Here is a 23229-nt window from a genome sequence, read left to right on the forward strand (position 1 = left end):
CGAGCTTGGTGCGACTGAACTTATGACGTGACTTGTTTGACGGTGTGCATCGCAACAAATTAGCTGATTCGATAACTGAACCTGTTGTTAGTGCCAGGTGAGCGAGCGAGCGAAAAGAGGTGCAAGCGAAACGACAAAATAATGCAAGCCAGGACGACACTCATTTTTGAGCGGTGAGTAGAAAGAGAAGCAGGGCGAGGCCAAAATGGCTAATTTGACCAACAGCACGCGTTGGAAATCGGGTCTTCGTTGATATCGCGCCGTTCCTGAGCGCGAAGAAGTCCTGCATCGGAGCTGCACGGGCGCCCAGGGCTTCACATGTTGTGAGGCGATTCTCTCGTTGCGACGACGGTTTCATAGCTTACAGTCCCATGGAATGGATCAAGTGCAAGTTTAGGGAAATAGCCTTTGACTGTGTAACCTACATCTCCTGGTTCAGGGGTTATGTCGCACGAAACTGCTTCTGTATTACACACTGTACGCGTCACACGATCATAACTCAGCCAGCCCACTCAACGCAAATCGCATCCACATCTAAGCCATCAAATCATTCTTCACTGTCTTATACTATCTAAATTGAAAAGATAAGATAAAAATCTGCAGAGTGGACGCATCTTGACGCGTGCTGGTTGAGTGGTTAGCTGCTACGATGTGATGTAAACAAACCGCAGCGTGCCCGCTTACTTACCAGTCCGTAGACCTCTTCGCGTGTTTTTCCTTCGCATTGCTTTCCTCTCTACCTCCATCCATCTTCTCCACACAGCAATCTACCAGCCATCCACCCACTGACAGACGAGCATCTGCGCAAACGAACCACACCGCTCTCTCGAACCTAACTCTGAGCAGGCATGATCCAACAGCAGTCCTGCCGGCCGTCAAGGCGCATACCAAGTATCTGCCGATCACTCGCGCAGCGTGTTAATAGAACTCATACAGAAACCGCGGCAATAATGTTTCGAAGGTGTCTCACGAGAACAAAGGTTACGAATCGGTGTATCAACATCCTCTTTAGGATGTTATTGATCGGACGCTACTCCCGCCGGAGTATCACGCCGCGTATAACCGGCTTCCCTTCTCATCCATTCGCCGTGCTAACAGGAATCATGGAATAACGTCAATAATATCTCGAAGGGATCTCACGATCATGAATCAATGGATAACGCTGTTCGAAGAATACCGTCATAACAGACCGATCACTTCTCCCGTGGAAGTAGCATCACAAGTGTAAAAAAAGTCCTGTAGCGTCAATTGTCATATTAATTGGAATCGCAGAAACCACGGCAACAATGTTCTCCGCGCGGTCCCACGATGATACTCATTAAGATTCAGCGCGCTAGCAGCTTTGACAGGATTTCGGTACCACTAGTCGACGAGAATACGGCGAGCTCACTAAACAGTATGTGTAAATTCTTGTTCTTCCAGACTTGACAATGTCAGAGAATTGGATCAAACTTGTGGCAATGCGCCATCAACTCACGGGAGCACTGTTTGCGACGTGACAACCCGATGGCTAACTTCAAGGTTAAGTTGGCAAGACAAAGCAAACGCGCGTGCGACACGATATCCACCATGGACGGATGGTTATGGTTGCTCTGGAATGATTAAGCGGTAATCCGCAAACAGAGTAGCAATATTTGGCATCAAAAGGCAGTTCTGCTTTCAAATACCGCTGCTTAGAGCTCGCGATATCGAGTTCGACAGCCACTGGAAGAGGATTGAGTCGCGCGGACTACCTGTGGAAGGGGGGGAGCAAGTTCAAGATCACCCACATCACAGCCGCGATCAGAACGGTCGTTCCACGTCTCGCGCGACAGTGCATTACGTTGTGGCCGGTACAATATGTAAAGTAAACTACGATAGAGTATGGCGTACCGCATATAGGAAAGCAGGGGGACAACGGCGAGTTCCTTAAGCGAGGACTGACGTCAGAGCCAAGACAACCGCGCCAAATGCGGCGTGCTCCTTACCTGTCCGTCCGCGTTCAGAAGAGACCTCAAATTCAAGCCAACTGGCTGGCCAGTGTCCCCTGCAAGACGCTCTTTCACCTTCTACTCACCATATATTACCACTCCAACACGGCAGCACTCACCTACAAGACTCCTATTCCTTTACAACTTCACACGAAAAACAAAATGGTGAGCTCTCCTTCAAGTACCGGCAAGAACGGCGACATTGCACACGTATTCGCTCCGAAGGACAGTGCTTTGGCCACCGAAGAACCAGCTGTACTGAAGGACGGGCCTGTGGAGTTGTGCTTCGAGGTTAGCGTCGGGTGTCTTCCGGACGACGAAGACGCTGCCGAGACAACCTCCTCATCTAACTATGAATTCTGGGATGGTGTATCTACCGATGATGAGGACTACGAAGACTATTACGATGACACAACTGAAGAGGACGAACAAATGGCGGAGGACGATGAGAAAGAACAGAAGTACGACAGCAAAGGAAACACTGTGGATGAAGAGGAGAATATGATGGACGATAGTCTCTACTCGAACGACGAATACTACGAATCGGACGGACAGATCAGGGAGCAGCGCGAAGACTTCTTAGCCAGTGCTGGGATATACTGTAGCTCTTGTTGTGAGTGAGATTACTGAAGTATATCTACAAAAGTATATCAGCGAATCATGGGTGAAGGTGTTTGAACGGCATAGTAAATGAGCAAAAGGGAGAACAGCAGATGGAACGAAGTGTAACAGAAACGGGATCAAGCATCGCGGAAGGACAATTTTTGCGAGTGGTGCAAGCCGATTGATGGCTAGCGCAACAGCACCGGAAGGCTGCCGCAGACAAGGGAGGTTGACACATGAGAAAAGTCACAAAACCGTCACTGCCCGGAGGCAGGGGATTGACAACGGAATATCTTCCTATTCATACGCTTTATACGCGATTGCGGATGCCTTCAACGTGGATTTTACTACTAGATAAGCACGCTGCTTACTAACTAACGGTCAGCACAGCTATCACAGCTGCAATGTCTTCGTTGTCGTTGCCGTTGATCGCTGATACCGAGTCTATCGAGAACAAGCAGTGGAAACGGTGTGTGGTGGTTGAATATCGCTTTTCACGGTCGTATGCTGCGCACGAAACAATGGCATATCACTAAACTGACAAGAAGCAGGACAAGATATGGCGTTAAAATGTTTGGGATGGACTTATTTATATTGTAATAGGGTGCGTGTACTTTGGAATGCAGTTTATATTTGTTAAGGAGTTCGTTCATAATTTGTGGGGTTCAAGTACGAATAAAATCAATGATGTTAGTCTTAAAGAGTGCAACTGATGTATCGTTGATCAGGACTGCAAATCGATTCAGCATATGCTGCGAGAACAAACTCTGCTGGTTCATAGCTCTGCATTGATGGTCATCTAACTTGCTAAGATTATATATCTGGCTTTAGCCTACATTTACCGGCTGTACTGACGTTAATTTGTGTCATACCACACGCCAGGTCGATCTGTCTACATAAAAATCTCTGAGACACCAGTGTGCAGTTCAAACCCCAGATTCTTTGCCTAAACTTCTTCGATTAAAATGCGGCCTGTGCTCACCGTCAGGGGATAGGGTCTTCCTGACAGCCTGAGAGACTTTAATGTGTTGCAGGTTAGGGTTTTACGGACTGAATAAGTCGATGAAGACCATACTGGTTGGAGGTCGCGCTTATCTGCTAATCACACTGGGAATAACATGCTGAGGTTAGAAGTAGCTATATTGATGTGCGATTTATGAAACCTAATCGGGTTAGTCGCCGGCATATATACTGGATCTAGCGCCTATCGTGATCGGTTCAAGCTATCATTTCGCAAACATGACTAGCTAAATCATGAAGTGGCAAGTCATTGCAACGCGCAACAATAAAAAAAGGTTTAAAATCAGATACGTCACAATTTCAAGACGCGCTGATTATGCCATTTCGAGATTGTTATGCTAAAATAGTTACGGATATTACTTAGAAAACCCGTTGAGAGAGTCATTGCCAACTCGCTACGATGAAATGAATTGACTAGTTTGACTAGCGTAGCACTTCTACCAGACTGGTCGGTCAAGAACATTCCGCCTATGTCTGAAGCAGAGACAAATAGAGCAACAACTAGCTAAACTCATGAAGAGCATTGACGAATCTTCAAACCCTGCGAAGATTACAGGAAGTGGAAAGCTGATCACATTTTACGCAACGTGACTTAGATAAGTTTTCCGACAGAAGAGCCAATTCAACAGAGTACATGTTTCCTGGTGGAATTGTCCAAGTCGAAAGAGGAAGTGCCACAGCGTGTCAGGGTTGGCTGCAGGTCAGTCGAAATTTCCAAAATCAAACACCTGCCGCAGCTTGATATGTTGTCTCCACGACCTCTGGTATGCATGGTCAGGCGTGATGAGAACATGGCTGGAACGGAGAAGTGATTGTGTCCTCACTACGGGAAACCAAGATAATCCAAGTCAGCGACAGTATAGCATATACGTTGCAATAGTAGTCTCACAACTAGTAGCAGGTGTGAAAACGAGCAGAACCAGCGAAGTAGGAAGGGTAGTGCAGAGGATATTCAATGCTATAACGCGCTTCGTGGAGTCACATGTAACAACGATCCCATATCGCCATCACCTGGGTTATGCTAAGAGACGTATACACGATATATTAGAGATTCCATAAGAAGAAATATCAATTATATAGGGAGTGGATGCGCGAAGGAAGAGAAGTTCAATGCGCGTGGCGGAGAAGTTCAGCATGTGCACGACGGGGCGAGTCACGCTCTCGAAGTCACGGAGCAAGTCGCTGCCTTGGGCGAGCAACCTACACACACCCGCTCGCACATTGCTTCATCACAACGGCCAGCCCGCACGATTGCGAACCTCAGTTCTAGTCTATAAGCATCAGAATGAGTACGCCGAGCGCAATTGAGGAGCCTTTCGATGATGCGTGCGGATCTGGCGCGTCCGATGGGGCTGCCGAGTCCGGAGCTGCGTCGTCGGCGGCGGCGGCGGGCGTCACAACTGAGAGGTCGCACATGATTTACATCGACCATCTGCCAGACGAGGAGGACAGCGACTACGAAGACGATGGAGATGTCGATGACGATGAGGAGAACGAAGACGAGGATGAGGAGTACGCGGAAGAGAATGAGGACGGCGACATGGACTTGGACGAGGACCAAGCTGTGGTTTCCGGAAACCCAAACAGTGCGAGGTTAGTGAGCATACGAGACATGGAGACATATCTGCAGAGAAGTCCCATACCTTCACACGTTCCTGGGATCATGGACGAATACGATTCGGACGAGGACTACTATGTGGGTGAAGGGGGGGATCAGGACATAGTGCTGACGGACGACTACGACTTTGAGTTCGGGTACGGCGACCAAGACGACGTCGATGACATTGACGACATTGACGAAGAAGGGGACGAGGATTACGACGATGACGACGATGACGATGACAGGGAGAACGAGATGCTAAACTTGTTGCTCGGTGTGGGCACCAGGCGCGCACGCGGATGTAAGTTGCAACCCTAAACTCTCCTCTTGTTGGCTTATCGCCTTCCCCGGATACGCACGCCTCTCTCCTGATAACCAGCTCCGCTATTCGTCCACCCTTGTATTGCTGTTTATCTGGTGTTCAGTCGCTTGTTTAGGGTGGGCGCAGGTTTTTGATCGTGGATGTTTGTTGTTATGCGCAGTCAGCGATTCTGGCTTAACGCAGCGGATCTAGCGGAGTACTAAACGCGGAGTTTACATAGTGGTTATCTGGGAGCCGGCAGGGGATCTGGCGTTTTGTCTCTTTTGTCTTTTGTCATTCATGATGTCGTTTGCTGACTATTTTGGCCTTTTGCTTCAAGTGCAACCGAGGCGTGCAGTGTTACCACCACCACAGAATCTGGAGCCCAACCCCGTCGGCGAGGAGTTAGCGAACAATGGCGAGTTTGGATATGTATGTATCTCCTAATGAGCGGATATGTGGATGAACAGTCACCACTGACGCGCCTGCAGACCGAGGCGAGAGAGAGTCAAATGAAAAGTCGGCGAAAATACCCTCACACGACCGGTGACAAGCTATTCCGGCGCGAGATTTCTTACAAGGCATATCCGACGTCGGTTTTCAGCCAGGTAAGCAGGATCACCTATTGATTGTGACCGTCGTCTAATACAATCATACAGAACATGATTCCAAATACCACATCGCCCAAATATCTGCGGTACCTGGCGCGCACGTACAGCGGACAGTTCTCCGAAGACGGAACATTCTTCTTCACCGCAACGTCGGCCCATGATTTCAAGATCAGGCTGTACGACACGTCGCACAAGTTCCCATGGAAGCTGTATAAGACCGTCCGGCTTACGACCGCACAGTGGACGATCACGGACGCATCGTTGTCGCGTGACAACCGGAAGATCGCGTACAGTTCAATTACGCCAGTCGTGTACCTTGCGAGCACGTCACCAGACGATCCCGACACGGAGGTGGCGCTGAACTTCAACTCGCCGACGGCGAACGCGTTTCCGCGGCCGTATCGCAGCTTTGGGATCTGGTCGATCCGGTTCTCGGCCGACGGGCGGGAGATCGTGGCAGGCTCAAATGACAATAGCCTGTATGTGTACGACATCGAAGCGCAGAAAGTAGTGCTGAGGCTCGAGGGTCATACGAACGACGTCAATGCCGTCAGTTTTGGCGACGAGTCCGGCAACATCCTGTACTCGGGCTCGGACGACAAATTGATCAAGATCTGGGACCGACGGAGTATGACCTCGGAGACCGAGGCCGGCGTGCTTCCGGGCCACGTTGAGGGTATCACTTATGTGGACTCGAAACGCGACGGTCGGTATCTGATTTCGAACGGCAAAGATCAGGCCATGAAGCTCTGGGATATCCGCAAGCTCGTATCGCGAGATCGGTTCTCGGAGATCGACCGCCGGAGTCGCGGCAACATGTTTGACTACCGATACCAAAGCTTCCCCGGCCAAATCGGTCTGAGCGACCCGAACGACGTGAGCGTCATGTCGTACTACGGCCATGAGGTTCTGCAGACGCTGATTCGCTGCCACTTTGCTCCTGCTGATGTCGCGGGCGGGCAATACCTATACTCGGGCTCGTCCGATGGGAAAGTGCATATCTGGTCACTCGACGGACGGGTCGCGAAGGTGATTGACGTGGCGGCGCAGGACGCGGAGATGATCAACCCGCGGTATCGACATAGCATGGCTGCGTGCGTGCGTGACGCGTCATGGCATCCGCATCTGCCAATCATTGCGACGTCGTCGTGGAAGCCGTATGCGGATGATGAGGGCAGAGTGCAGTTGCATGAGTGGCATGCCGAGGCTGACGAGGTGGGTAGTTCATGTTGATTTCTTGCTAGCTGTAGATGTTGTGCTAACCCTTTGATAGAGTCTCGAAGGCGATCTTCGTGAACAAGACGGTCGACGAGCACGAGTTAAGCATGTTGTGCCATTATGAATACGTCCATCGATAAAGGAAGCGTGATACGGGCTGGGGACGTGGAAGGCGCTGGAGGAGCAAAGTGATTGATGACTGGTGATTGTCAGGTGCATCTGCTGGTATTTTTTGTTTCAACATGGACAGTTCCTTGCTTGCGCTTGCTTTTTATTTTGGTAATTTTGACGACCGCGTCTTGCGTTGCATGTACAGCACACGCTTATAATATAAAAATGATGCACGCTAGGTCTGTTATTGTACAAGTGCGGCCAGGCACGGACGAAAGAGAATACAAAAACAAAGAGTACGAATGGGCGCTAGCGCGCTAGCATGATACAAGACACTTGTGCGAGCAACACGAGTGGGTAGATATGTTGAGATTCGTTATTGAGAGGTAGCGTAAGGGGTAGGATAGAAGCGGATGAGGCGCGGCGTGAAGACAGGGTGTGCAAGTGTATCGTGGAATGAAGAGCGGAGCCAAGCAGAGAAATGATCAGTCTGAGCAGCCGTTTTAGACGGTGATCAAGTGTCTGATCGGAATATGGACCTATACAACGTCCATATTAGCAATCACGAATCCTATTTCCCAGATAGGCTCCGACCTCTCCTCGTAGGTGTACTCACAAGCTTGACGATATACCCAATCGTTCCCATCACGATAAATCCCATACCGACGATCTGCACAATGCGTAGGTACTCTACCATGCAGGCTGTCAGTTACCAAAACACCGATGAAGATTGTGTTAATAGTGCTGCTGTCGTACCCTTCTTGTTGGGCTTCGCGCAGCGCTTGATGAATGCGGACCCGTCCTTGAAAAACTCCTGCGGATACTCGGCGAGCTTAATGACGGCAGACTCGGAGGACATTGTCGTGTGCGGTGGTATGGTAGAGTATGTGTACCTGTGTGTGGTGTGCTTGTGCGAAGAAGCAAGGTGTCCAGTGGAACTCTCCTGGAAAGTCAAATCGTCGTCGTCGTCGTCGTCGTCGTCGGGCGGCGAGAACGTCGTCGGTCTCGAGGGTTAGGGTTAATCGTGGGGCTTGTGCAAGGAATTTGCGCGACGCCTGGGCGCGCTGTACCAGCAGGCGGCACTGAACGAAGGGACGGTAATGCGGCCTACTGTGCAGTAAAGCAGAGATGGAAATTGTACATGTATGTGTGTAACATGATATTTTACAAAACGAATTCAAAACAAAGGGACGTCAACAAAATCCAAAGACATCTGAAACGCGTAATCATGACACTCTCTGTGTTTCCAAAAATCCTCTCATCGTCATAGTTCATTGTAATCATAGCCTTTACCAGTGGCTGTGTTTTTTTAATCGTAATGCATTGTCAAACGACGATCTTTTGATCGGTGTGATAATGATCAAAAGCCAAAAATACCCAAAGTGCAAAAATTCCAAGGTAGTAACAGAAGATGCTCACGGCTTGGTAAATGCCGAGTCTGCGTCCTTCTCCTCCGCCAGAGGCGATGAAAACGCTGATGGCGCTGATGCAATTGACAGCGTCTCCGAGGCCGGTGACGACGCCGCCGCTGCCGCTGTGAACTCGTGAAGCTCGCGGGTGCAACGCGCGCAGCCACAGGAGAAGTACCACTGTCGTCGAAGCAGCCGTCTGCGCGCGCGGACATCGGTGCTGTCGAGCATGCCGTAGCTTATATTAAGCTCCTCGCCCGCCGCGACAGGACGGGTGGCCGTAAAGACCATTTGTCGTCCGTCGCGACGTTTGGATATATTTGCGTCGCAGCCTAGAATGATCAGCAAAGGCAGACATGACAAGAAAGTGTAGAACGTACTGTGGTTGAAAAAAGATGCAGAGGGGAAAATAGAGGAACCAAGACACTCGCTTTCGATGTCGAGCGGGAGTTGCCATATGCCGAAGGCGTTCGCGGACTCGCGTCCAAGTACGGCGCGGACCGCGTCGGGCGTGACAAAGGGTAGATACACCGGCGGCATAACGATTCGCAAGAAGAAAAACACGCGCACGTGTGCTTCGAGAAGAGACGGTAAACGTCCCAGCAAATCAGCCTCGTGGCTCTCAAGCTGCATTAGCGCGTTCCACGAAAATTCGGGTCGTGTTTGCGTCTTTGAGTCTTCGAGGTAGCGGTGAACGATGGCGGTGGCGACGAGGCGCGCAGAGTCGTATTCGACGTCGTCGAGCGCGAGCACGCGGAGCTTGATATGGGGGTTCGCGACTGGGTTCTTGAGTACCCTTGTCGCGTCCGTGTCGAGAAGACGCGCCATGGCGTTCCAAATCTCGTCGAGGTCCTCAGGGTCTGCTGAATTGCACCCCGCGTTGTCATCATCCTCGTAGTTATCATCGTCGCCATACCCGTCGTCATCGTTGCCGGCGTCAAAACTCTCGGGGACGAAATCGACGTCGTATTCAGCCGACGAGCCAGTTTGTTGCATCTTCTTGCGCGCATGCGTGACGGCGGTCTCGATGGCCTCGAGCACCGTGCTGAGTTCACCCGCCGGTCCGTCTTCCTCCGCGAGCCAGCGGTCCCTGCACCGTTCGCTGCAGAACCACAGACCCGCGCCGGCGAACGGCGACGAGACTGAACTGCGTGTCGACGGCGAAGTCGATTGGCGCGTCGGCGGGAGCATGCGCACCTTCATAGACCGCCCGAGATCATAGCAAAAGCAGAAAGCGCAGGCTTCCTTCCGGAAATCGCGAAAGACGACGGCGGTGGCAGGGGAGCGCGCGATGTGGACTACGGTCCCCGCGGGAATGTCACGGGTCGCGTAGCAGCCACGGCCGCCGTAGGCGGTCGGTCCGACGGCGAAGCATGGTGAGTCGTTGGTGTTCATTATGCCCAGAAGCAAGGGTCGTTAATATTGGTGTGATGCAGAATGCATGCGTGCGTTCGGGTGCAGTTTCGTTCAAGATGTGCTGGGAAGAAGTCGCAGCGAGCGGTTGTTTAGCGACCTCGATGCATATCGGGGGGTGATAGAGAGCCAGCAGGTATGCAATGGAGAGGAAGAGGAGAAAGAGAAGGGGGAGAGGCAAGACAGGAGAAAGCGCGTATGCGGAGGGTGGAGGCGATGGCAGTCAGGGTCGATCTACAAAAGCTAAATCGAACCATGTATGAAAGTCGGTGCGCCATCTTCTGTGATCAGACAGTCCTCGACGTCAAGCCCGGGAGCTACAATCTACAAGCCAGCCACCCAGCTCCGCAAATCCGTCGATCGAGCCAGTCATACAGCGTCTGTCTGAGCCTCCCGAGACTGCAATTTATAGACGACCGAGCCGCGACCGCGACAGGCGCGGTACCGGGCCTGCTGTGTGTAGAATGCAAGCGCGCGCGAAGGCACAGCCGCGCGCACACAGCAGCGATACGGTGCACTCGCGACGCTGCCCTGACTAGCTATTGCGCCCACAACGGCAAGTGCTCGTGCGACTGGCTGCCGCGGACTTGATCAGGCGGCGGCGGTGATTGGCGGGATGGCTGGCTTCTCGAGGCGACAAGCACGTCGCGCAGCCGAGAGTCCTGCAGGCTGCGGCCGTCTGAGGGCGTCTATACAAGACACGCGCACGCCACCTCGCGTCGGCTGCTCTACTGTCAGCGCCTCCTCTTCTCTGCGAGAGGAATCTGCTCTTGGCTGCGATATCGAACAGCCCGGACGTGTCGGACGCGGGGATTTTCAGATCAGACCCAGGGCAGCGGCACCGCCGCACGTGCTGCGGCTGGACATCTGGCGACGTCGCCCATGCCGAATGCAGACGAACGCACTGCGCCCCCACGACGGGCGCAGGCGAGGACGGTCTGCCTCGACGTTGAGCCTGGGCGACGCAGCCGCGGCAGGACAAGCAACTGGCCCGAGGGCCGACGATCAGATAGACGGGTCCGCGGCGCCGTGCCGGTTCCAGCGGCGCGCCGGAGAGGACACGAGAGTCGGAGCTGGCGGCACGTGGGGGCAGCAAGCAAACGGCGCGGGCATGGCGCGCGGGCGCAGGTTCAGCGCAGGGCCCTGCGCGCCACGACATTCGCGAGGACACGTGGGCACGCTGGCGGGCTAGGAGGTGCTGGGCGCGATGGCGGCGGGCGGTGAGAAGGGCCAGTGAGGACGGCGGAGGGCGGCGCGTGGACGCGCGAAATGGCTGCGCGGAACCCAATGCACCGTGGAAAGGCGCTGGCAGAAAAAAGCCCCACCAAAAACACCGCCGCCGTCCGCCCCTCCTTCGCCGTCCGTCCGTCCTAGCCCCAACCATCGCCGTCCACCGCATCCCCACCGACAATGCGAGCCTTCGCCTATCTCCCCGTCGCCGCGCTGCTCGCGGCCACTGCCGCTGCCGCGGCGTCGCGGCCGGACGCGCTCCCTGGCGCGCGGCCGCTGCTGCTGCGCGCGCGCGCGCTCGACCGCCGCGATGACGCCAGCAGCTTCGCGTCTGCCCCCGTGCCGCGCCTCGACAGCTCGGAGGGCTCGCCGCTCGAGCGCGGTTCCGGTTCAGGTGTGTGCTTTTTCTGCGATAGCCGTCTGTTTGCTCGTGCGCGCTGTCTCAGCGCTGCACCGCACCCTTCTTCACTGCAATCCCCTCCCTCTCCCCCGCATACAGCTAGGTGATGTGCGCCGGGCCCTGGATTGGACGCCGCGCTGCGATTGACCAACCAGCCGTCTTGCTGACCAGTCGTGGCATGTGCATTTGTCACTTGCACTGCCCGTGCTGTTGACTATCTCCATGCTCTGCGGTGTCCCTTCCATCTGCTCTATCTCGTTCTTCTGCTGCTCCGTCTCTTCTCTCCGCCGCTGACACTGACAGACGCAGACGCAACCCCCGAGGAAATGGAGCGCGCCATCGTAGCTATGTCGCCGGCGATCGCCAATGCCTTCGGCACGTCCGCCGACACGATCATGGCGGCGTATCGCTCGTTCGCCATGTCGTTCATGATGATCATCTTCTCCGAGATCGGCGACAAGACGTTCCTCATTGCGGCCATCATGGCGATGAAGAACTCTCGGATGACTGTGTTTTCGGCCGCGTTCATCTCGCTCGCGGTCATGACCGTGCTGTCCGCACTGCTCGGCCACGCCGTGCCGCAACTCATTCCCAAAAAGTACACGTCCTACATTGCCGCGGTGCTGTTCGTGGTGTTTGGCGCCAAGCTGCTCAACGAGGGCTTGCACATGGATAAGGACGCGGGTGTCGAGGACGAGATGCACGAGGTCGAGGAGGAGCTCAAGGCCGGGGACTTCGAGAAGCGCTCCAGCGCGCTCGAGGAAGGCGTGGCCGGCGTGCCGAGCGAGAAGCGCGTGCGCAAGTGGGACGGCTTGTTCAACCTGTTTGCGCTGTTTCTGTCGCCGATCTGGATCCAGACCTTTGTCATGACGTTTCTGGGCGAGTGGGGCGACCGCTCGCAGATCGCGACTATCGCGATGGCGGCGGGCCAGGACTACTGGTTCGTCATCGTCGGCGCGATCGTGGGCCACGGCCTGTGCACGCTGGCGGCGGTGCTCGGCGGCAAGCTGCTCGCGTCCAAGATCTCGCTGCGCACAATCACCGTGAGCGGCGGCGTTGCGTTTTTGGTGTTTGCGGTGATCTACTTTTACGAGGGCATCCACCTGTGAGCGTGTATGCACAGCTATAGAATGGGGTTGGCGACATTTGCGTTTATGTTTTGTTTCTGGGACTTTGACTACTGTACATATGCGAGCGACGACAAATGGATTTGATATGAGGCATCATCGATGCCGGCACGATGCAGGTCCACTATTCGCGGACAAACAGGCCCGCATAGCCCTGTCCGGTGGAGGCGCACATGGAGACCACGCCGAGCTTGCCGCCGGTGGCAGCGAGTCCGTTGAGAACGGTGGCGACGCAGCGGCCGCCGGTCGCGCCGAGCGGGTGGCCGATGGCGATGGCGCCGCCAAAGGGGTTGACCTTTGCGGGGTCGATGCCGAGCTTGGTGATGCAGTAGAGCGACTGGGACGCGAACGCCTCGTTGAGCTCGTAGATGTCGATGTCGTCCTTGTCGAGCCCGTAGAGCTCGAGCAGCTTCGGCACGGCGACGCTGGGCGCGATGCCCATGATGCGCGCGGGCACGCCGGCGGTCACAGAGCCCACGAACTTTCCAATCGGCGCGATGCCGAGCGAGTCCGCCATCGCGCGCGTGGTGACGAGCACCGCGGACGCGCCGTCCGAGATCTGCGAGGAGTTGCCCGCCGTGGTCGCGCCGTCGTCAGAGAACACGGGCTTCAGCTTGCCCAGGCTCTCCTTGGTCGTGCCCGCGCGCACGCCGTCGTCCGCGGCGACACCGACCCACTCCGTCTCTCCGGACGCAGGCGGCGCTTCGCCCTTCTTCTCGTTGTACACCCTGCGCGCCGTGACCGGCACCACCTCCTGGTCGAAATGTCCGCTCGCCCACGACGCCGCGGCCTTCGTGTGCGACGCGGCCGCAAACTCGTCCTGGTCGGCGCGAAGGATGCCGTACTCCGACGCCACGTTTTCCGACGTGATCCCCATCGGCATCAGCACGTCCTGCGCCTCGCCGGGCTCGCCCACCAGCAGCGGCGAGACGCGCGTCGGGATGCCGCGGTGCGGGAAGTAGTCCTTGCTCATCGACTCCACCCCGGCTGCGATTCCCGCGCCGACGGCGCCGCTGCGGATCGCCCCGGCCAGAAAGGACAGCGCCTGCGCCGACGACGAGCACTGCCGGTTCACCGTGCCCGACGTCGTGGTGTACGGGAACCCCACCTTCTTGATCGCGGTCGCGCTTGCCTTCTGCCCGCCGAGTGTCTGCAGCACCGCGCCCGTCAGGATGTCCTCGACCTTCTCCGGCGCGATCCCGGTCCGTGCGAGCGTGGCGCCGAGCACCGCTGCAAGCAGCTCCTCCGGGTACATGTTTGCGAGCCCGCCGCGCAGGGCCTTGGTGAACGGCGTGCGCAGCGCGGACAGGATGACGACGTCGTGGGCGTTCTTCGCCAGGACGTTCGCGAGCCCGCGAGAGGCCATGCTGGAGGACAGTGCGTGGAGAGGCGCGACACGGAGCACCACGAGCACGGCGCCCGCTCCCCGGCGCGCGCGACGCTTTAAGTCCCCAGGCCAGGCCAGGGCGGGGCCGAGACGCGGATGCGGGTCCGGCCAGTACGCGCATCTGGCAGCACGCGTCGGGTAATGCGTCCCCGCTGCGGCTCGCGAACCCTAGCCCGATGCGCGGCGCGCGGCGGGGCCGGACATCCGAACCCCGCATTGCTTGCGCGCGGAGCAGCGTTTTCCCGGCAGCCCGGAGCGCCGCTTCGGCAGCCCCGCCCAAAAAGGGCGGCGCGCGCAGCGCGCGCGCCGGCCTTAAATGGCCGTCCGCGCACCACACGGCCTGGCCCGTCGCATCGCCCGCCGCTTCAGCACGTCCGCCATGGCCGCCAGCGCGGAAGCCGGCCGGTTCGGTCTCGAGAGCCAGATCAAGCGCAACCCGCACGGGGACTTCGGGGCCGTCGAGCGCGCGCGCGCGCCGTGGGAGGGGCAGGAGACGTGGCACTACACGCAGCGGCCCAAGGTCGAGTGGACGCCCGGCTCCGGCGCCAACGACGACGGGTGGAAAGCGCACAGCAAGATCGAGATCGACCCGTACGGGGCGGGGCGCAGCCCCGTGGACAACTACAAGCTGCTGATCTCGGGCATCATTCCGCGGCCCATCGGCTTCGTCTCCACGGTCGCGAGGGACGGCACGCGCAACCTCGCGACGTTCTCGTACATGACGATCGTCAACCACGACCCGCCGATCTTCTGCCTCGGCTTTTCCGGCGGCAAGGGGAACCCCAAGGACACGGCGCGCAACGTGCTGGAGACCGGCGAGCTGACCATCAACGTCATCTCGGAGTGGTTCGTCGAGGCCGCGAACTTCACGTCCATCAACTCGCCGCCCGGCGTCGACGAGTGGAAGCTGTGCGGGCTGACGCCGCTGAAGTCGTCGAAGGTGGCGCCCGAGCACGTCGCCGAGTCCGCGTTCTCGGTGGAGGCCAAGCTGCTGCACTCGCACGAGTGGATCTCGCCCTCCTCGGGCAAGGCCACCGGCACGCTCTGCATCTGCGAAGGCGTCAACTTCCACGTGCGCGACGACGCCATCAACGACGCCAAAAACATCATCGATCCCGCCGTCCTGCAGCCGGTGTCGCGCCTCGGCGGGATCACGTACTCCCGCACCACGACCGGCTACGAGATGCTCCGCCCGGACTGGAGCGCCGAGTCCCAGAAGGAAGAGATCAAGGAGCTGCTACAAGAGTAGACACAGTGTACTAGTCAAACAATTCATTAAAACTAGCGTCCGGTCCGCCCCCCTCGCGGGAGAGATCTCCGGTTACAAACCAAAATCAAATGCAGTGCTCCCCAGCGCGCTCCCGCCCCCCCGAAACAACCACAGCACACTCCATACCCACAAACGAAGAAGTAAACAAAATGCAGATACATAGACAGTCTAGACAAAGTTCCAATCGTAGCAGTCCTGGCAGTCCACCGGCGCCACGCACTGCGGTGCTGAGTCGTACGACAGCATCATGTCGATGATCGGCCGTATTCGGTGGTTCGAGATCGAGATGTGCCACTTGCGCTCCGCGACGGTGTCGTACGTGCACTCCAGCCCCGTGTGGCACTGCGTCTCCATCGCGTACCCGCCGAGCCAGCACACGGACGTGGGCCCGTTGCAGATGCCCATGTAGATCGGGTCCGCCGTGTTGCCGATGTGCCACAGCGTGCCCTCGCTCGCAGGCACCGGCGGGAACGGCAGGTGCAGGCGCTTGGCGGCGAGTTGCTCGCCGGGCGCTTCGAATGCGATGGTCGGCAGCCCGTATGTCCGGCCAAGCAGCGCGCTCATCGCGCCGCCGAGGGAGTGACCTGTCGCCCAGATATTGGCCTTCGGGTACAACGACGTCACGTTCCGGTACATGTCCAGCATGGCGCGGTAGTACCGGTCCTCCGAGTAGAGCGCGCCCTCGAGGCACGACTGGCTGCAGGTGTACGACTTCTGGTAGCAGTCGCACACCGTGCTCCACATGTAGCTGATGCGGGCGCAGCAGCACGAGAAAAGCAGGTTGTCGTTGACCTTGTCGCTCGACACGGTATCGCCATCGCTGTGGAAGAGAGCCGCACTGGTTCCCTTGATGGCAATGATTATCGTCGCGTTTGTTTCGTCAGCGAAAATGTGTCCTCGCAGCCCGTTCGAGTCCCAGCCGAAGCCGCCGCTCTGTACACGTTAGCACTCACTGTCCTAAACTCACGACAAGTACCCATACACACCTCATTGTAGGGAATGCCAACATCGAGCCACTCGCCCCCATCCGGGTCGTCCACGTACGCGTCCGCCGTGACCTTCGCAAACTCGACCAGCGTATCTCTGTCCGTGATATTCGGCACCAAAATCTCCTGCGCCTGCCAGTCGAAGTCAATCGCCACCGCACCCTTCGATCCCGCGTACTTGATGTACGACTCCATAAAGTCCGGATCCCGCTGACTCATCCGCATCACCCGCTTGGGCTCAGACTTCACCGTGAACGAGCGCTGCCCTGACGACGGCATGTAGCTCGGCGGGAAATCCTGCCGCAGATGCAACTTAGGGTGGTCCTCTCCCGTACCGTGGTGGAACACATGCCGCAGCGTGAACCCCGGCGCGTACGTAGCCGCGGGCGTGCTCCTGCTGCCTTCCCCGCCGCTTATCGGGAAATGGAGTCCGAAAGGGAGTTGGAGCGCCGACGCGGTATGCGCCAGCAGCGCCGCGAACAGCGCGACGAGCATCGCTGCGTGCCGCAACGGGCCGAACATCGTCAGTTGTCTTCAAAAAGGGCTGTGAAGCTGCGAACCGCACGCGGCGAACGAAGTGGCGACGACGTGTGTTTGGCGGCTGCTCTAGAACTCCGCTGAGGCCCCGCGATAAGTCCCTTGCCTCCCGCCGCCTGTGCACACGTGACGGCGCAGCTGCTGCGTAACTGCGGCACGGTTCGGCTGTACTCGAACCCTTGCCCACAGGGTCCGCGCGAACCACGCCCCCCATCGCGAATTCGCGCCGTGCTGAAGCGACGACAGCGCCATGATGCAGTGCTGTGTCCGCCTGCTTGCGCTTCTCAGCAGAAGTAGCCCGGGCTGCATCTGCGGGCGAGCTGGGAATGGTTGGGTTTCTGTGTCAGTAGCTGCTGGCGGCGCTCGCGATCGCTTGATCTCCCCGTTCTCCTCGACGGCGGGCACGCTGAAGACGCAGATGCCGCCGCGGCCGACTGTTCCCGAGGAAGAGATAGAAGAAGTCTTCATCAAGGGCGGGTATGTTTGTTTCACCCTCCCTCGGCGGTGTGGCTCTAACGCGTAAGCAGCGGCAAGGGCGGCCAAAAGATCAACAAAACAAACAACAAAGTGCAACTAAAACACATCCCCACCGGCATCGTAATGTCCTGCCAGGCCACTCGCTCACGCGAGCAGAACCGCAAAATTGCGCGCCAACATCTCGCCGAGGAACTCGAATACATGCGCGATCCGGTGAACAGCCGGCGCGGCAAGGTCATCGCGCGGAAGCAGGCGCAGAAGCGGGATCGGCAGAAGAAAGCGAGTCAGCGCGAGAAAGAACGGGCCGCGCGGGTGCTGGAGAATACTACGTCTACAAAGTTGCTGCTGGAGGGCGATGAGGCTATGAAAGTCGGAATGCGCGAGGAAGAGTACGATGAAGACCGAAACGAATTCGCAGACCTGCATGCGCAGTTCTCAACGAATTTGCGTCTCAAGTACGGCGTCAAGAAGGATCCGACTGTCACGGACCGAAGTAAGGAAGACGAAGAACCAGTATTTCCTGAGGTTATCCATGTGGTACCCAGCAAAAAGGACAAAAGGGCAAAACAGAGCGCAGACGAGTAAAATAACTACATGAAAAACTCCCTACATCGACTTTCTCTCAATAATCGGAGTCTCCGGCGCAGAAGGCGGAATCTCTTTAGGGGTGCTTCCGCTGATCATACTATACACCTTCTTCATGGCACTGCTCTCAATCGAAGCCGGAGACTGGTCGAATAGCGCCATGATTACGGCGAAGCTCGCGGCGAAAACCAATACGTCCCCGTGGCTATGCTCATTAGTGGTGTGACGAATGTAACATCTACGAGACGAGAATCTTACGGTATCAGAAACACTCTTCCATGCTTCACTAGACTCTTCCAGTATGACTCCGCTGCCATTCTCGCGACGGAAATATAACTGCATGGAGTTAGTACCTGGCCAGATCATGAGACATTCAACTACGTACGGGGCCTTGGAGCCGCCGCCGGTCGGAAGCAAGTACGCCCACAATCCAGCAACAAACCCAATAACCTTGATACGATTCTTTGGAATGAACCTGTTCGAGATCAAGAACTGCGACACGCAAAGGCCGGACCATATCGTAGTGGACATCATTGTCGCAACTGCGTTGGCGCGAACGAAGCCCAAAGCAAGCTCAAGAATGCCTCGTTTACTAGTCACTTGTTAGCAAAGTTCTCTGCCAATCCATCGCAGCTACATGTTACTACCTTGACAAGGCAATCTTAATCTGATCATAAAATGCAGCCGCGTATGCAACGCCGACGTATTTTGACAGCCAGACGAATTCCTTGCTAAACGACTTTGAAAAATTGTCCATACACGACCTTTCGTTCGGATGAAGAATCGCGCACGAGAGATTCTTGATGCCAGGATGTGCTTGTGATACAAGCGGATCGATAATCTTGAACGTCGAAGGCAGCGAATACGAATCTGGATAGAGTATGGATGAATTGAACGGCCTAGGTATTGTCAGTTTTATTCCTCAAGCAAACTCACACATGCACTTACGGGTACCTCTCTTCGGTTATAGATCTCAAACTATCCAGGATCTCTTCATGGCTAGGCCACGGAATGCCTGTAAGGTAGTATTGCGGCTTACTCATGATGTGATTTTCAGTCTGCATCTTGATCGCCGTTGTAAAGCCCTCATTCCAAGTCAGCAGTAGTCCGACTTGACAACACAATACATTTTACCGTTGGAACGCAGTCTTTGTCGTACGTGAACGCGTACAGCAACTGCGCGAGCGAGAAAGGCAACATAATCCAGGGCCCGGCCTGCCGAGCCATGAACGCAAACTCCTTTTTGGCGGTAAGCCAAGAAAAGTAATATTCTGCCGCAAGCGATGTACTGTAAAATGCTGCATAAGAACGATTCTTGCCCGCCGGATACAGTATGAGGGCGAGACCGGACACAGCCGCGGACAACGAGGAAGCGAAGTATGGTGAATGAAAGGCGCGTGCGAGACTCTTGTGTTTGTGGCGGAATTTACGCGCCTCTGGTGTAGAAATACCAGTGTGTAATGCAAGAGCGGCGGGGTGCAAGGCCCGGTATATACTCACCAGAACTGCTAGCGGTATGGAATAGCGCACGCGAGTAAAATCGGCCAGGCGAGGTTTGACAGTGCTCCTCGACAGTTGTTAGCACGTCACGCGTATGTTGGCAAGCCTCTTACTTACTTCTTTCCAGCAGCTCGCTCTTTTAGATATAGTACATATTTCACGACCGAGAGGGACAAGTACGTCGCAGAATAAACGCGGCTTGATGTGCGGAACAATCTGTAGATGTTGAGCAGCTGATCTCAGAGAAGTATTTAATGCACAAGCAACTTACGACACCAAAAACACGTTGCTCTCGTGAGATTGATAACGCATTTCAGCAGTAGACGGTATCAGCTCCGCGATCATGCGTTTGACAAGTCCCACGGAGCTGCTAGGCGCAGGTAATAATGTTGGACCGGACCCCGTGGCACCAGCAAGCCTGGGGCCCTTGATCTTACGCACAAGAGCTTCATACTCATCTGGCGACAGAAGGAAGTTCACAATGTAAGCAATAAACTCGCGCCTGCTTGCATTCGCTGCTTCGTCAGACATGGCGATGATCGACGGTGTTCCTGGGTGCGGTTGAGGCAAACTGTGGGGAGAACCGGTTGTTGGGACATTGAGCTGAGCCGAAGCGATGCTGCATTGAATTACGTGATGTATGACGTATTACAAGGAATCAGAGTTCGCATCTAACCCAATCAATAACTTTCTCTGAACTCAAGGGGAAGCCTGTTTGTTTGCGCGACGGCGAGAAAATCGCGTAGGCCCCGGTTGCTGTTCGATCATCGTGATCCCACCTCCATCTTATCCTCCCGCTCTCGCCGCCCAGCAGCGCGTCGCTTCTCATCTCAAACATCTACCGATTGCTTGGGCGCCACTAGCGACGCATTGCACGGTTGTATCTAGAAATATTCACCTCATGCCTGGCCGTGTACCGTTTCATTCCCCGCGCCTTCGTCAAGGTCTCGTCGAATCCTCGTGATCGAAATGAAACCAGAAGAAAATGTAGCGGTCGATTACTACGCGCTGCTCCAGTTACCTAATATCACTTGTACGCCTGAGGAAATCAAGAAAGCGTACAAAAAGCTTGGTAAGTTGACTTCGTGTGGGCGTGCCGCGTAATTGGCGAGACATGATATGCTAACTAGTATGCGCATTTATAGCCCTACTATACCATCCCGATAAGAACCAAAATTCTCCAGAATATGCCGAGAAGTTTAAAGCCCTCGTCGAGGCCAACGATATACTTAGTGATCCCACGAAGCGAAGCACCTACGACTATCTAAGGCGGCAAGCAGCCACGGTCGCGGCGGCAGCATCTGCGAAATACAATTACAGCTCGTACGCGAGATATAATACCCCCGCATCTCCAGCGCCGTATGCTGGAGGATATACCTACACATCGGGGCATGGCAGTTATGGGTGGCCGCCTTCGCAGCGTGAAAAGTACGGATGGACGAACATGTCGTCGTCGTCCGCGCGCCCGGGTAGTTCTCGTGCATCGACGAAGCCAACAGCACCAAGTACGCCGTCCGCTTCAAAGACCAGCGCAAAAGCGAGCAAGTCGCAGCGAAAGCAGCAGACTGCATATGAATCGACACGGGCTACTTCGCCGAAAGCTACACAGTCACCGATAAACAACAATAACAAGACGTATGTGCACCATCTGCATACCGCACGACCGGCAGAGGAGGTAAATACTGCATCTTCCATGAAAAGCACAGCTGCAGCGGCGGCTGCAGCTGCAGCAGCGGAAGCTGCCTCCACGGCAGCGACGGCCTCCACCACCACCCAGCCGTCAATGCAAGATGCATCGGGGTCGAAGCCGACAGCGACACCGAAGTCACATGCAACGAGGACCGGCTCCAAATTCCAGGCAGCTACCGGACAGCCTACGAGTACATTCACAGTGCGTCCTCCGCAGGCTAAAGGAGCGTCTCCACTGTTTCCAGTGGATCTAACAGAAGAGATTGACAAAGGATTTGATACATCGTCTAGGTCAGTGGTCCACCGTATTATCTGTTGATTAGCTGCTAATAGTCTTTTTGTAGTAACGGCGACGCTAGTACTAAGACTTCCAAATTCAGCTTTGGGGCACAGAGTAATGCGTTCACCGGATTTGCTGAAGCATTGCGAAAAGACAACGCAAATATCAACACATTTGGTACACCTACGCCGAAGACTACAACTCAACAAGCACAGAACAGCAACCATGTCGACGTGGATATGGAAAACGGTCATGTTCAAGGAGGACCAGGACTCAAGAACAGGAAAAAGTCTTCAAAGTCTGAGAGGATCATTGACATCTCTTCTGATTCTGATAATGATTCGTCGAAGGAAGGAGACGATGATTCGGATGATCTGCAGGACTTGGGTGAAAATGGATTCTCGGCAAAGCGGTGGAACAAGATTTTCCAGGACAAGGCACCAGATTTCAAGGAAGCGCAGAGTCCTAGCTATGTGGGTGGTCATCGAATTCTACGGCCAAGGTCAAGGCTTCGACCGCATGGCGACTCAGCTAAAATGTCACCAACCAGCACCAGTACACCAATCAATGCGGCAACTGCCAATACCGCGACAAGCAAGTCTGCGCAGCCGACTACGAGACAGCCATTTGTGGAGGAAGTGATCGATGACGATGTTGGTACACAGCAGCCGTCTACCACAACAGACCCTCTGAAGGGGCCGATATTTACCAACCTTGATGATCTATCACCGGCTACACCGTCGCCAAGGAAGACCCAGAGGTTCCGTCCAAGATCTGCTTTGCGTGGCCGTGTTCCCCCTCCAAATACCATATTTGACGATCTCGGAGCATTCAGAACCGTGCCGCCGTTGACGCAGACGAATGGGCAGTTCAAGATGGATGCATTGGGCGAGGAATATCCGATTAACCCAGTTGCCTCAAGTACTCCACCTGGTGCTGAAGCAGCTCAGATGGACGCAGATGTGACCATGGAATCCATTGGGTCGCCACATTCTCCCCCTGAGTCAGTTATCCCCACAGAGGTTGTCGATGATAACGTTGTGGATTCGGAAGCCTTACCTTTTGATCGCGGTGCGCCTGTTCATGTTCCCGGGATGTTCATCCCTTCAACAACCATCCCACAGCCGACAAACATCGACTATCATGATTCTCCAGCCGTGTTTGAGATTAAGCCTCCGTCACCGCCTATTTTACCAGTTAATGTGGTCAACCCGCAGCAAGCTGAGCTTGTTGGGTACTGGAATGCGGTGTTGCAGTACCAGGAGCTGTGGAACGACTACCAGATGAAGATGACGACTTATTTCTACGAGCGGCAGCAAGCAGATGCCACGAATGCCATGGAGATTCTAACAAATTCTGGAAACTTGGAAAAGTATTTGACAGTTCTAAGACAAGACGAACAAGTGCGCGAGGTGTGGGGTGAAGCCCAAAAGATGCATAAGCGAGTTCTGATTTCCCTTCTCGGAATACGAAGAATGGTCGAAGGTTGGTGAGAATGCTTAGCT

General features: G+C 55.4%; 12 protein-coding genes across 12 annotated transcripts; 6 read left to right on the forward strand and 6 right to left on the reverse strand.

The window, feature by feature from the left end:
• The first annotated feature begins 1859 nt into the window (after nucleotides 1-1859).
• V1518DRAFT_294907 (uncharacterized protein) lies at nucleotides 1860-2952 on the forward strand. Its single transcript, XM_066901086.1, has 2 exons — nucleotides 1860-2615; nucleotides 2672-2952. The coding sequence occupies exon 1, from the start codon at nucleotides 1950-1952 to the stop codon at nucleotides 2589-2591; it is 642 nt and encodes a 213-aa protein (XP_066759046.1). The 5' UTR covers nucleotides 1860-1949; the 3' UTR covers nucleotides 2592-2615; nucleotides 2672-2952.
• A 1819-nt stretch (nucleotides 2953-4771) lies between these two features.
• Nucleotides 4772-7737, forward strand: V1518DRAFT_417833 (WD40-repeat-containing domain protein). Its single transcript, XM_066904405.1, has 5 exons — nucleotides 4772-5494; nucleotides 5835-5926; nucleotides 5986-6102; nucleotides 6154-7320; nucleotides 7379-7737. The coding sequence occupies exons 1-5, from the start codon at nucleotides 4879-4881 to the stop codon at nucleotides 7445-7447; spliced, it is 2061 nt and encodes a 686-aa protein (XP_066759047.1). The 5' UTR covers nucleotides 4772-4878; the 3' UTR covers nucleotides 7448-7737.
• Nucleotides 7738-7937: 200 nt separating this feature from the next.
• Nucleotides 7938-8293, reverse strand: V1518DRAFT_427803 (uncharacterized protein; the record flags this gene model as incomplete). The annotated part of the gene is made up of 3 exons (XM_066906058.1): nucleotides 7938-7973; nucleotides 8051-8124; nucleotides 8191-8293. 3 exons carry the CDS (start codon nucleotides 8291-8293, stop codon nucleotides 7938-7940), a joined length of 213 nt encoding a protein of 70 aa, XP_066759048.1.
• A 556-nt stretch (nucleotides 8294-8849) lies between these two features.
• On the reverse strand, nucleotides 8850-10238 carry V1518DRAFT_427804 (uncharacterized protein; the record flags this gene model as incomplete). Its single annotated transcript, XM_066906059.1, has 2 exons — nucleotides 8850-9175; nucleotides 9224-10238. The coding sequence occupies 2 exons, from the start codon at nucleotides 10236-10238 to the stop codon at nucleotides 8850-8852; spliced, it is 1341 nt and encodes a 446-aa protein (XP_066759049.1).
• A 276-nt stretch (nucleotides 10239-10514) lies between these two features.
• V1518DRAFT_294996 (uncharacterized protein) lies at nucleotides 10515-11803 on the reverse strand. Its single transcript, XM_066901087.1, has one exon. It carries the CDS (start codon nucleotides 11653-11655, stop codon nucleotides 10792-10794), a length of 864 nt encoding a protein of 287 aa, XP_066759050.1. The 5' UTR covers nucleotides 11656-11803; the 3' UTR covers nucleotides 10515-10791.
• V1518DRAFT_427805 (uncharacterized protein) lies at nucleotides 11667-12995 on the forward strand (the record flags this gene model as incomplete). Its single annotated transcript, XM_066906060.1, has 2 exons — nucleotides 11667-11880; nucleotides 12190-12995. The coding sequence occupies 2 exons, from the start codon at nucleotides 11667-11669 to the stop codon at nucleotides 12993-12995; spliced, it is 1020 nt and encodes a 339-aa protein (XP_066759051.1).
• On the reverse strand, nucleotides 12926-14497 carry V1518DRAFT_417840 (Thiolase, N-terminal domain-containing protein). The gene has a single exon (XM_066904406.1). The coding sequence runs from the start codon at nucleotides 14377-14379 to the stop codon at nucleotides 13138-13140; it is 1242 nt and encodes a 413-aa protein (XP_066759052.1). The 5' UTR covers nucleotides 14380-14497; the 3' UTR covers nucleotides 12926-13137.
• Nucleotides 14498-14718: 221 nt separating this feature from the next.
• On the forward strand, nucleotides 14719-15734 carry V1518DRAFT_417841 (uncharacterized protein). The gene has a single exon (XM_066904407.1). The coding sequence runs from the start codon at nucleotides 14780-14782 to the stop codon at nucleotides 15647-15649; it is 870 nt and encodes a 289-aa protein (XP_066759053.1). The 5' UTR covers nucleotides 14719-14779; the 3' UTR covers nucleotides 15650-15734.
• A 104-nt stretch (nucleotides 15735-15838) lies between these two features.
• On the reverse strand, nucleotides 15839-16935 carry V1518DRAFT_374574 (Alpha/Beta hydrolase protein; the record flags this gene model as incomplete). Its single annotated transcript, XM_066901466.1, has 2 exons — nucleotides 15839-16603; nucleotides 16657-16935. 2 exons carry the CDS (start codon nucleotides 16933-16935, stop codon nucleotides 15839-15841), a joined length of 1044 nt encoding a protein of 347 aa, XP_066759054.1.
• A 676-nt stretch (nucleotides 16936-17611) lies between these two features.
• Nucleotides 17612-18255, forward strand: V1518DRAFT_427809 (RF-1 domain-containing protein; the record flags this gene model as incomplete). The annotated part of the gene is made up of 2 exons (XM_066906061.1): nucleotides 17612-17670; nucleotides 17721-18255. The coding sequence occupies 2 exons, from the start codon at nucleotides 17612-17614 to the stop codon at nucleotides 18253-18255; spliced, it is 594 nt and encodes a 197-aa protein (XP_066759055.1).
• On the reverse strand, nucleotides 18165-20333 carry V1518DRAFT_417847 (uncharacterized protein). Its single transcript, XM_066904408.1, has 8 exons — nucleotides 20027-20333; nucleotides 19873-19971; nucleotides 19390-19822; nucleotides 19204-19340; nucleotides 18903-19154; nucleotides 18641-18847; nucleotides 18514-18591; nucleotides 18165-18460 (listed from the first exon to the last, which is right to left on the reverse strand). The coding sequence occupies exons 1-8, from the start codon at nucleotides 20284-20286 to the stop codon at nucleotides 18277-18279; spliced, it is 1650 nt and encodes a 549-aa protein (XP_066759056.1). The 5' UTR covers nucleotides 20287-20333; the 3' UTR covers nucleotides 18165-18276.
• A 391-nt stretch (nucleotides 20334-20724) lies between these two features.
• Nucleotides 20725-23217, forward strand: V1518DRAFT_374365 (uncharacterized protein; the record flags this gene model as incomplete). Its single annotated transcript, XM_066901460.1, has 4 exons — nucleotides 20725-20827; nucleotides 20901-21742; nucleotides 21778-22204; nucleotides 22256-23217. The coding sequence occupies 4 exons, from the start codon at nucleotides 20725-20727 to the stop codon at nucleotides 23215-23217; spliced, it is 2334 nt and encodes a 777-aa protein (XP_066759057.1).
• Nucleotides 23218-23229: the final 12 nt, after the last annotated feature.

This window comes from Limtongia smithiae (assembly GCF_038497785.1).
Source record: "Limtongia smithiae strain NRRL Y-17922 unplaced genomic scaffold V1518scaffold_7, whole genome shotgun sequence".
NCBI lineage: Eukaryota > Fungi > Ascomycota > Lipomycetes > Lipomycetales > Lipomycetaceae > Limtongia > Limtongia smithiae.